Source organism: Heterocephalus glaber, unplaced genomic scaffold, assembly GCF_053883595.1.
Source record: "Heterocephalus glaber isolate CG9 unplaced genomic scaffold, H.glaber_assembly_v1.0 deba00000676, whole genome shotgun sequence".
Lineage (NCBI taxonomy): Eukaryota > Metazoa > Chordata > Mammalia > Rodentia > Bathyergidae > Heterocephalus > Heterocephalus glaber.
Genome location: NW_028258156.1, coordinates 13552682 through 13565525, shown reverse-complemented (window position 1 = coordinate 13565525; position 12844 = coordinate 13552682). Strand labels below are relative to the sequence as shown.

General features: G+C 44.8%; 2 protein-coding genes across 9 annotated transcripts in view; one reads left to right on the top strand and one right to left on the bottom strand.

Annotated features, from left to right (window-relative positions):
• Window positions 1-12844, bottom strand: part of Crppa (CDP-L-ribitol pyrophosphorylase A) — a 310773-nt gene that overhangs the window by 182425 nt on the left and 115504 nt on the right. The gene's annotated exons all lie outside the window — the stretch shown is intronic.
• On the top strand, window positions 635-11656 carry LOC147829263 (uncharacterized). The gene is given in 3 exon segments (XM_087206553.1): window positions 635-656; window positions 4274-8415; window positions 8730-11656. Coding segments are annotated over 3 exon segments (4197 nt in total). The 3' UTR covers window positions 8763-11656.

Here is a 12844-nt window from a genome sequence, read left to right as displayed (position 1 = left end):
CTCCCAGAGTTCTGGGACTACAGGCATGCACCACCATACCCTGCTTTCTTCAAGATTATTTTTTTAAAGTAGAACTTTTCCAGACAATATAGAAAGATAGATTCCAATCTCAACGTAGAATCTTACTGCATATCCTCAAGAATTTTTAAATGTTGCTTATGGATCTATTTCTTCACCTTCCTGCTCGGCCTACCCATTTCTCCATCACTGTCTCTTTTTCTTGACAGAAGACTGCTCATCCTCATTTCATCACAGGTTCTGACACCAGCTCATCTAATCTCTGCAACATCTGCAAGCTGTCCTGCCCAACCCTTCCCTTCGCTTATGAACACAGTCATTTATTCTGGTTAGGAGCTCAATTAGAGCGTCTTGGGTGTACTTTGTGTTTTGAACTCTTCTCAACCGTTCACATGATTGATGGACACCCAGCTGCTACCTCTTTATCTACAGAAACATATTTGGCTGATGTCCAGGTGGAAAAGTATTCTAGAAGCTTGCTTATACATCATCCTATCATCATTAAGCACAACTATTTATCTGACTCCCACCATACACACAGCACTGTGCAAGGATCAGTGATAAGAGGTGGTGAAAGAGGTGTGCATAACAATGACAAAGTTGTTAAAAGAGGGCTATGCAGAATGATACCACTATCGGTGAGTTTTAGAGGTTCAAGAATTAGAAACATAGAGACAACCTGATGGGAGGGATAATAACAAACTCTACCTTAAAACATAAACTCAACAAGTAGAGAAGGCATGCAGTCAAGTAGGATGCTGGTATAAATGAGGGGAAAAATGAAATTATACCATTTCAAGACATTTATGACATGTTTGATGATGAGAGCAATAACACTGTAAGAGAAATGTTCAGTACAGAGAGGGGAAGGCCTTAACAGACCGGCCATCTGCAGGGACTGTATTTGACTCCAGTGCCCTGAGTAGTCACTGAAGATATACACTGTCAAGGTAAAAGGAAAAAGAATATGATCTTTCCCTCAAGTGGATGGACAAGTTGGTAGATGTAGGCCATGGGAACAAGTTTTCAAGTAACAAAGTGCCATGGGTAATTTATTCTGACCACAAGCCCAAAGGGGGGTATTTGGTTTGGTTTTCCTAGAATCATCAAAACCCTGGAACTATTATTTAGCTAAAGCCACTGGAATAATAAAAGTCTACTTTTTGGTATTGTAAAATATAAATATATATCATGCAAATAGTTGAAGTGAAATGCACTGCCTAAGTCAAATATTAAGAGAAATATTTAAAAATATAAAATGATATTTTAAAACATCATGTATCCTATAATCAGCTTTTAAAAATCAGTAAAATGAGGTGAAATCACAGTAAACTCCAAAATTATCTCAATTTAAATAGCATAAGCAAGTAAATGTGTATATATGCATTGAAATGAACTGTTGAAAGCTAGCAACTATATAATGTACATGACAAAAAAGCAATATTTTTTTCATGCTGGGGATCAAAGCTAGGGTTTTACACATGCTAGGAAGGTGCTCTACCACTGACCTATGTTGCCAGCCCAAATGAACAATTTTTTTCAATGTTATATATGGATTTTTCCTTCTAGAAAGATTTACACATAAAAGCAATTTTTTGAATGAGAAGATCCAGCTTCACAAATACATGCTGAATAGTAAACATTGGCTTTTTGTCTAGAATTTGTGAATTCTAGAATTCTCGAATTTTATCTAGAATTGTTTAATCTAGAATTTGTGAAGGATGACATCATTCCTAAGTGGACAGGGATGCAAAGACCGTTTTTACAAATGGCCCATCTGATTTGTCTAGGAGGAGTAACATTTTTTTGACTGGTTCTTTTACCTCAAGAATGTACACTTAAAAAGATAGAAGAGTGATAAATAAAATGACAGAGAAGATTATCCCACATCCCTCATTCATAATAATGTCATAAAGCCATGAAAACCAACTATTTTTATTAAATACAGCTAGTTTTATTAAATACAGTATGAATATAATTAATACTAAGTTGAGCAATGTATAGCTTGGCTCTAGAGAACTCATGAGCAAATCTGGCTAACTTCTAAAAGTCCAGTGTATTTAATGGGACAGTCTTCAGCTGGTTTCTGGTGTTCTACACACTCACACAACACACCGGCAAGATGAACTGACTGCTATCATTCAGAGTCGGAGGCTCAAATGAAAGTTTTACAGTGTCATTTCACTATTATTAACTTGTGCTTAGGAATAAAAAGGGAAAATCCTATATTTTAGATTAAAATATGTTATCTTTGTATCAAAATAAGCACAAAATAACTACTTTGAATGGGGCTTAAGATGCTGCTATGACTTAATTTACTGTTTCTTTCATTTCTGATTTTTCTTTTGCTTCATTCACTATTTTTGCTCTCCTAGCTAATGTCATACATTGAATTTGGTGAGATCTATAACAAAAGGCACTGATCCATATACTGGACACAGCCTGGAGGACTTTAGGGAAAAACAACATAGATTCCATAAAACAGCTTCAACAAAACCAGTGCATGCTTTACACCCCAGAAAACAAATGACTTCCAGTTATACCCTGCTTGTCATTTGTGGTTACAAAAAACAATAATTAAATAATGTGCTCCAGGAAACAGGAAGGAGTGAATAAGCAAAACACACAAAAAGCTTCTGTAGTCCTTGATTGTTCAGGATTATAGATTGGAATTCTTTAGGAGCTCCATTTCTTTTATTACAGGATTGGGCTGAACAGACTTATGTATTCTTAGGGGTAATGTGATATATGAAACATTAAAATATCACCACGGCTTCATCTATACTAAGCTGCAGCAGTAGCCAGCATGAACTTTTGGAAATGGTAAATTGGACCATGTCATTTGCAGCTAAAGTCTTCTACCTTAAGACAAAATATAAATAATATTAGCAGTACCACAGCCTACTCACCATACAAGGCTCTGTGGAGCCAGAGTGACTCCATTTTGGAGCTGTCTCCTTTGTTCTCTCAGAGTGACTCCATTTTGGAGCTGTCTCCTTTGTTCTCTCAAATTTGTGCTTATCCACTCAAAATTCCTAAGTTTATTACCCAGCCATCTGTGTACTCAGGAAGGACATTCCGGACACACTACCTATAAGGTAAACAGTTAATGGCTAACTGCCCACAAAAGATAGATGTGACCATTAGTCAGTGGACCTGCTAACCATCAGCTTATGACAGTCGACCCCTAACCTTTGCCCCCTTCTCCCTTGCAAAAATCTATACGTAACCCCCTTAACCCCCCCCCGAGCCTAACCAATCAAAACCCTACACTTCATATGTATTTAGCATTAACCAATCACCTGGCTACTAACAACCAAAGCTTGATGTATACTCAATAAAAACCCTGCTAGTTTCGAGGCTCGGGGCTCTCAATCTCGATCCGCTGCGTCGGTGACAATTGAGAGTCCCTGCTTAAGCTTGAATAAACGACCCTCGTGTGCTTACATCGGAAACGGTCTCCTGGTGGTCTTTGGGACATCGCGATCTGGGCACAACATTTGGGGGCTCGTCCGGGATCCCAAGACCTTCAGGACTCCCGTACCGGAGGGTCAACGCCGGCTGGTGAGTGTTTTCTTTGTGCTTGTAAAGTCTGGGCCTATTTTCTGGGAAGGTTGGCAGACAGTCTAGGCGGACGCGCTGCAAGGGCCGCCGACCCGGAATCCTGGAAGACGTTCCGGATTCCACTGGTGGGGACGGAGTGCCCCAAGAGTACGGGTCAGTGAGACTCCTGGAGGGACGGTGCGGGTCGCTCCCGCGGCACGGCAGGAGGCCGTCGTCCCATTTGCATTGCCTCCGATCGCGCGGAGGACGGTTTTGTCTCACCTTGTGCTTCTCTGTTGCGTTTGTGTGTCTGTTTGTGCTGACTTGGACCAAGACGATGGGACAGACTGTGACTACCCCTCTTTCCCTTGTAACAGACCATTTCAAAGAAGTTAGGGAGAGCGCTCATAACTTAAGTTTAGAAATTAAGAAGACTAAGTTCATCACCCTCTGTAACTCAGAGTGGCCCTCCCTCGGGGTAGGATGGCCCCCCGAGGGAACTTTTGATTTGCAGATAATTCGCAGAGTTCGTAAAGCCATCCTCCCCCCCGATCAGATACCCTACATCGCCGTTTGGGAATTTCTGGTTTCTAACCCGCCCCCATGGGTTAAGCTCTTTTTGCCTTCACAGCAGCAGCAACCGGAGTTAATCCTGACGGCCAAAGAAAAGGCTCCTAAAAAGCGCGCGGATGAAAAACAAACCGAAACCAAGCCAACCGCGCCACTTTACCCTGTCCTCCAGGGAGGGACCGAGGAAGATCTTATATTTCCTCCCCCTATTCCCTCCCCTTTCTTCCGCCACAGCAGGCTGGAGGAGGTGACCCAGTCCCAGCCGGGGCTGGGGAGCCCGCCCCGGGCGCCGCCGACAACCGTGATGGTCCCGCCCAAAATACTCGTCACCGGCGCGCCGCCTCGCCGGCGGGACCGGCAGATTCAACTGTCTGCCCGCTGCGAGCAATAGGGCCCCCTGATGAACATGGAAACCAGCCTCATCATTACTGGCCCTTTGCTACCAGTGATCTTTATAATTGGCGCCGACAACATGCCAATTTCTCTGATAACCCTAGAGATTTGATTAACCTGTTAGAAACTGTTTTGTTTACCCATCAGCCCACTTGGGATGACTGTCAACAGCTTCTGCAGGTTCTGTTCACCACTGAGGAACGAGAGAGAATCCAGAATGAGGCCAGAAAATTGGTTCCTGGTGACAGTGGTCAGCCCACCACCAATGCAGACACCATCAACACTTCTTTTCCTCTGTCCCGACCTAACTGGGACTTCAATACGGCAGAAGGTAAGGAGAGACTTCGAGTCTATCGCCAGACTTTATTAAGAGGTCTCAGAGCAGCGGCGAGGAAGCCCACCAATTTGGCTAAGGTAGGAGATGTACAACAAAAGTTAGATGAAAGCCCTGCTGCTTTCCTAGAAAGAATTCAGGAAGCTTTTCGTAGGTACACTCCTATGGACCCAGAAGCAGTTGAGACAAAGGCAGCTGTAATAATACATTTTGTCAACCAGGCGGCACCAGACATTAAGAGAAAGTTACAGAAAGTAGATAGGTTAGGAGAAAAGAGTATTCAGGACTTAGTGGCAGTGGCAGAGAAAGTGTATAACAATAGAGAAACCGCAGAGGAGAAACGAGAAAAAGCTGATGACCGCCAGACCCGAAACTTAGCTCGGATCCTTCTGGCTGCCACTGCGGGAGAGCAGAAAAAATGTGAACGTAGACTAAAAAAGATTGTGATGGAAGGAGAAAACAAAGAGAGACGCAGAGAGCGCCCCCAGTTGGGGAAAAATCAATGTGCTTATTGCAAAGAATACGGACACTGGGCCAGGGACTGTCCTAAAAAGAAACAGCGAGAAGGACGCCCCAAGACCCCTATTCTGGCTGCGGATGAATCAAATGATTAGGGGGGACGGGGTTCGGCACCCCTCCCCGAGCCCAGGGTAACCCTAAAAGTGGAGGGGAGACCTATCGAGTTCCTGGTGGATACAGGGGCTCAACATTCAGTCCTACTCAAACCGTGTGGCCATATTTCTGATAAAACCTCCTGGGTTCAAGGAGCTACAGGCATGAAAAAGTATTCATGGACAACCCAAAGAACAGTAGACTTGGGAGTGGGCCAAGTAACCCACTCATTTATGGTTATACCAGACTGCCCCTACCCCTTATTAGGAAGAGACTTACTTACTAAATTAGGGGCTCAAATTCATTTCCAACCCGGGGGCACAAAAGTCCTTAATCAAGAGGGAAGGCCCATTCAGGTACTAACCATAAACCTGGAAGATGAATATCTACTACATCAAAAGAGGGCCCCTCCTGATCCTGATATGGAACAATGGCTCTCCATGTTCCCACAAGCATGGGCGGAAACTGGAGGCATGGGGCTAGCTATACACAGGGCACCGGTGTTTATAGAAATAAAACCTGGAGCAGATCCGGTACGAGTTCGCCAATATCCTATGCCCCTGGAGGCCCAGAAAGGAATAACTCCACACATCAGGAGGTTACTTGCTCAGGGGATTCTCAGACCTTGCCAATCGGCCTGGAACACCCCCTTGTTGCCAGTACGAAAACCTCATTCTAATGACTATCGGCCAGTGCAGGACCTCCGGGAGGTAAACAAGAGGGTTATGGACATCCACCCCACAGTGCCTAATCCATACACCCTATTGAGTTCTCTTCCCCCGAGCCATCGCTGGTACACAGTCTTAGATCTCAAAGATGCTTTTTTTAGCCTTCCACTGGCACCTAAAAGCCAACACATCTTTGCGTTTGAATGGAGTGATCCAGAGCAAGGCATCAACGGACAGCTGACGTGGACCCGATTACCTCAAGGATTCAAAAACTCTCCCACCATCTTCGACGAGGCCCTACATGAAGACCTGGGTGAGTTTCGCCTCCAGAACCCCCAACTAACTCTGTTACAATATGTAGATGACCTTCTTGTGGCAGCTGAGACACAGGAAGACTGCTTAAATGGAACCAAGAGACTCTTGATGGTCATAGGAGAGCTGGGGTATCGGGTGTCCGCTAAAAAGGCCCAGATCTGCAAACCCGAGGTAAGCTACCTGGGGTACGTGCTTAGAGAAGGGCAGAGATGGCTGTCGGATGCTAGAAAAGAGACAGTTCTTAAGATACCCACACCAGATTCCCCTCGAAAAGTCAGAGAATTCTTGGGATCGGCGGGCTTCTGCCGCCTATGGATACCAGGGTTCGCAGAGCTCGCAAAGCCCCTCTACGAGGCAACTAGAGACAGTCAGGCTTTTCAATGGACAGAAAAGCTACAAAAATCTTTCGATCAAATTAAAACAGCCTTGCTGACGGCACCAGCCTTGGGCTTGCCTGATATTACTAAGCCATTCCACCTTTACATTGATGAAAACAAAGGAGTCGCTAAGGGCGTCCTGACCCAGTATCTAGGGCCATGGCGCCGCCCAGTGGCGTACTTATCAAAAAAACTTGATCCAGTTGCGTCAGGATGGCCCCCGTGCCTAAGAATGATTGCAGCAGTAGCTCTAATGGTCAAAGACGCTGACAAATTGACATTAGGCCAAGAACTATGCGTGACCACCCCTCACGCCATTGAGGGAGTCCTAAAACAGCCTCCAGATCGATGGCTCAGTAATGCTCGCCTGACCCACTACCAGAGCTTACTCCTAAATCCAACCCGAGTTGTCTTTCAGGCCCCGGCTGCTTTAAACCCAGCCACACTGTTACCAGACCCGAACTTAGAGGCTCCGCTTCACGACTGCACAGATATCCTGGCCCAGGTACACGGAATTCGAGCAGATCTGAGTGACCAACCATGGCCAGACGCAGGCAACACCTGGTACACTGATGGAAGCAGCTTTGTTCGTGAGGGCCACAGGTATGCTGGGGCAGCTGTGGTGACAGAAACTGAGGTCATTTGGGCAGAACCATTGCCCACCGGGACCTCAGCACAACGGGCAGAACTCGTAGCCCTGACCAAGGCATTGACTTTAGGACGGGGCCTAAAGTTAAATGTATACACAGATAGCCGGTATGCCTTTGCCACTGCGCACATCCATGGGGCTATCTACAAAGAAAGGGGACTCTTGACAGCTGAAGGAAAGACTATTAAAAACAAAGAAGAGATCCTTGCCCTCTTAACAGCCCTCTGGCTACCGAAAAAATTAGCCATTATCCATTGCCCAGGACACCAGAAGGGCGACACTCCAATTGCCAGAGGAAATAATCTAGCTGACCAGACGGCCCGAAAAATAGCTTTAAAGGTTGATCTGACACTGGCCACTCAGCTGCCCGATCCGGGAAGTGCAGCCCTCCCAGAAAAGCCCCAGTACACTGAAAAGGACTTAAATTGGATAAAACAATTACCTACGCCCCAGTGCCTCAACGGGTGGTGGAAATCTTCTGATTGTAAAGTCATCCTGCCTAAGACACTGGGAGAACAAGTTCTCTCCAAGATACACCGGACCACCCACATGGGCACTCGGAAAATGCAAGATCTCCTGAGACATGCTGAAATTAAGATCCGTGATGCTAATTCTACAATTGAACATATTGTTGCTACCTGCAAAGCCTGTCAATTGACAAATGCCACCCACAATAGGGCCAACCCAAGAAATAGGCTGAGGGGAAACCGACCTGGAGCCTATTGGGAATTGGACTTCACCGAGGTAAAACCTGGAAAGTACGGTTATAAATACTTGTTAGTTTTCGTAGATACTTTTTCAGGATGGATAGAAGCGTTTCCTACCAAACATGAGACAGCGCAGAGTGTGACTAAAAAGCTGCTAAAAGACATCCTGCCAAGGTACGGTTTTCCAGTAATGCTAGGATCAGATAATGGACCCGCCTTCATTTCCAAGGTGAGTCAAACCCTAGCACAGGTGTTGGGGACAGATTGGAAATTACATTGTACATACAGACCCCAAAGCTCAGGACAGGTAGAAAAGATGAATAGAACCTTAAAAGAGACCTTAACTAAATTAACCTTAGAGACTGGCGGTGACTGGGTGACTCTCCTTCCCTTCGCCCTTTATAGGGTGCGCAATTCACCCTATAAAATGGGGTTGACCCCCTTTGAAATCATGTTTGGAATTCCCCCTCCCATTATCCCCAACCTTCACTCAAATGTACTTGTTAAATTTGATGACCAAAAGTTGTTACTTTCTTTAAAAAGCCTCCAAAGTGTACACGAAGACATCTGGCCTAAGTTAGAAGCCTTATACCAGACCGGACCACCTCCTGAGCCCCATCGCTACCGACCTGGAGACTGGGTCTTCGTTCGGAGACACCGGCAGAAAGACCTTGAGCCCCGTTGGAAAGGACCCTACGTCACAGTCCTGACCACGCCCACTGCTCTCAAGGTCGACGGGATTGCTTCGTGGGTACACTACACCCACGTTCGCCCTGCAGATCCTCACACTGTCCTAGAAGACTTCGTTCCATCATGGCAGGTGTCCAGAGACCAAGACAGTCCCCTCAAACTCAAGCTACGTCGTCGACGATCGTGATTATGGTAACTGTACTTTTGACACCGACACTAGGAGGACAAAACCCATATGCTCCCTTAAATTTAACCTGGATGATCATTAGTACGTCTACGGGCAACATTGTTAATAGTTCATCCGAAGTGGCTCCACCACTTACCTGGTGGCCAGACCTAGACTTTGACCTGTGTTCGCTCGCCACAGGGACTTGGAACACTGAAAACTGAAAAATCGGGCCTAGAGGAGAGCCAATATGTAAAAAAGACATAGGCCAATGTAATACTAATAGAACATCCCTGCCCATGGCTCCAGTACCCATGGCCCCTCCTAGACTTGACCCTGGGTGTAGCCATTCTCTTGATAAAAACATCCTACAAAGCACCCCCTTTTATGTTTGTCCGGGAGAAAGGCGCACACAGTCTCAGATAAACAAGTGCGGGGGACCTGACCAGTTCTATTGTGCCAAATGGGGATGTGAGTCCACGGGCACCGTCTCCTGGGCCCCGCCTGTCAAGGACGATTTTATTTCTTTAAAAAGAGTCCCTGGGCCCCCTGGCCTGCAGACAAATCAAAAGGGTGGTAATTTCTTAGTTCTTAGTGGCCCCTGTACCGGGTTCCTCTGTAACCCGGTCAGACTTTCATTCACGGATTCAGGTAAAAGGTACACTAAATGGGAAACAGGCCAGACTTGGGGACTCCGTCTATATCAAGATGGTTATGATACCGGGTTGTTATTCACTATAAAACTGAAGGCAGAGCCGCTCACCATAGGGTCTCCCCAATTAATAGGGCCAAACTTGGCGCTAGCTCCAATAGCCCCTTTCAGACCTATTAAGCCCCCTCCCCCAAAAAGCTCGCCTATGTCACCAAAACCAAACGCCTCTGTACGGCCATCAGACTTAACCTCCGCTTCCACATCCCCGCCCTTGATTCAAATGATCACCCAGATTGATAAAGTCGATCATAACCGGGACCAGGACCCCCTTTGGGAACTGATGGTTCACACCTTTAAAGCCCTAAATGCATCTAGGCCAGACCTCACTCAGTCCTGCTGGCTATGTTATGATACTAAGCCCCCATACTATGAAGCAGTAGCTTATCTAGACAATTTCACTAAGTCAGACAGCCCGACTCAATGTAGATGGCAACAAAAAGGGACAGCTAGGCTGACCCTACAATCAGTAACTGGGCAAGGAACTTGTGTCGGCAGTGTCCCGGCCTCCCACCAACACCTTTGTAACAAAACCGTCCTTAGACCTAGGCCTAAATATCTCATTCCCCCTTATGATGGATGGTGGGCCTGTTCCTCTGGACTTACCCCATGTGTACATGGGCTAGTGTTAAAACAAACAAGAGATTTCTGTGTACTTGTACAATTAGTCCCCCGGTTGTTATATCACTCAGAAAAAGACATCCCCAGCCGCCTGGCTGAAACCCAGGTCAGAGTTAAGCGAGAACCTGTAACGGCCATTACTTTGACCGTTCTCTTAGGATTAGGACTAGCTGAGACAGGAACGGGAGTTTCATCGCTACTAATACACAATAAATATTATAATGACTTGAGGACAGCCATAGATATAGATATTGAAAGGCTAAAAAGCTCCATCTCCCACCTCCAAGAGTCTTTAACTTCACTAGCAGAGGTAGTCCTCCAAAACCGAAGGGGGCTGGACTTAATTTTCCTTCAACAAGGAGGACTCTGTGTTGCACTAGGTAAAGAATGCTGTTTCTATATAGATCATTCAGGAGTAGTCAAAAAATCCATGGCTAAAGTTAGAGAAGACATCGCCAAACGTAAACAAGAAAGAAAACAATCTCAAACCTGGTTCAAATCTTGGTTTAATTCTTCCCCTTGGCTCACTACCCTAATTTCTACCCTGTTGGGCCCCTTGCTTATCGTGTTGCTACTATTAACCTTTGGACCTTGCATACTTAATAGACTAGTTTCGTTCATTAAAAAGCGAATTAACGCTGTTCAGTTAATGGTACTCAGGTCCCAATACCAGCCAATACCTATTGATTTGACAGAATTAACCCCCAGAGGCCCATGATTGGCCCTCTACAGCACCCTGAGAAGGGGGGAATGTGGAGCCAGAGTGACTCCATTTTGGAGCTGTCTCCTTTGTTCTCTCAGAGTGACTCCATTTTGGAGCTGTCTCCTTTGTTCTCTCAAATTTGTGCTTATCCACTCAAAATTCCTAAGTTTATTACCCAGCCATCTGTGTACTCAGGAAGGACATTCCGGACACACTACCTATAAGGTAAACAGTTAATGGCTAACTGCCCACAAAAGATAGATGTGACCATTAGTCAGTGGACCTGCTAACCATCAGCTTATGACAGTCGACCCCTAACCTTTGCCCCCTTCTCCCTTGCAAAAATCTATACGTAACCCCCTTAACCCCCCCCGAGCCTAACCAATCAAAACCCTACACTTCATATGTATTTAGCATTAACCAATCACCTGGCTACTAACAACCAAAGCTTGATGTATACTCAATAAAAACCCTGCTAGTTTCGAGGCTCGGGGCTCTCAATCTCGATCCGCTGCGTCGGTGACAATTGAGAGTCCCTGCTTAAGCTTGAATAAACGACCCTCGTGTGCTTACATCGGAAACGGTCTCCTGGTGGTCTTTGGGACATCGCGATCTGGGCACAACAGCTCACCTACAAGGCTGCCTCCAAGTTTGTCCCCAGCTCCACCATCATCTCCCACCACTCTATCCCCACTCAAACCATAGAACCCTTATTTTAGTCCCCTTCAATCAAGCTCTACATGTGTCTTTCTCATACTGTTCCTTTGGTTTGCATTTTAAATAGATGACTCCTGATTACCACTTTAGCCCTAACTGTCAAGTCTACCAAGAGCTTTTACTCACTGCTCTCCACTCCCAATATATAATTTTCCCTACTTTCTTACACAAGCAGTTTGTTTTTCCTTACAATATCCATAATGACTTGTAATTAAACACTCTTTTATACTTCCAGCTGTTTGTTTTATCTCCACCTGGACAATAACCTCTTTGAGAACTGAGAACCATCCTTGCTTCATTCAAATCTATACCAATGACTCTATTATGATAGGCATTTATTGTTTTATAAACAATGAATTAAGGAACAAACAAAAGGCTGATCACATTTTCCTACGTATACACACTTACTACTTTTCAGACTATTTTTCAATATTTTCTGAGAGGAAGAAGTGAAAGAGCTCCCTTTCATCGCTATTTGATATCTTGATGTATCTCTGGTCAGTTCTATCTCTAAAGTAAGCAGATTCTGTTCAAAGTGCTTAAAAAAATAAAAGAAAAAGAAAACAACAAGGGATACAGCAAGACTGGTAATACAGCCCTGTAATTCATGTATCAATAAAATGTGTATGAGGGTGAGAGAGGCGTCTCTTAACCAGTTAGTTCCTTTTTTTACATTTTAGGAACCTCTTGCATGAATTTGATGTCTTCCATTAAACCAGAGTTAGACATTTGGATCACCCCTAAGGTATGTCTCAAAATTCTAGCACAGGTAATTACCATAAGCATACCCAATCTCTTCATTTTCAATGAGAGGATTTTTTCTTCTCACATCAGTAAAACAATATTCCCATTGTTTGTTGAGCAGCTCCACGCCCACACTGATCTGCCCTACAGATTTCAAAAGTGGTGACTTCATTCTTTTTATATGTTCTTCTCAAAAGAAACAAAAGCTCTCACAGGTTAAAAAAAGAAAGAAAGAAAAAATGTTAGAATATGTGTCATTTTGTGTTTGCTATAAATTATTGGATGAAAAACACAAGATAAATTTCCTT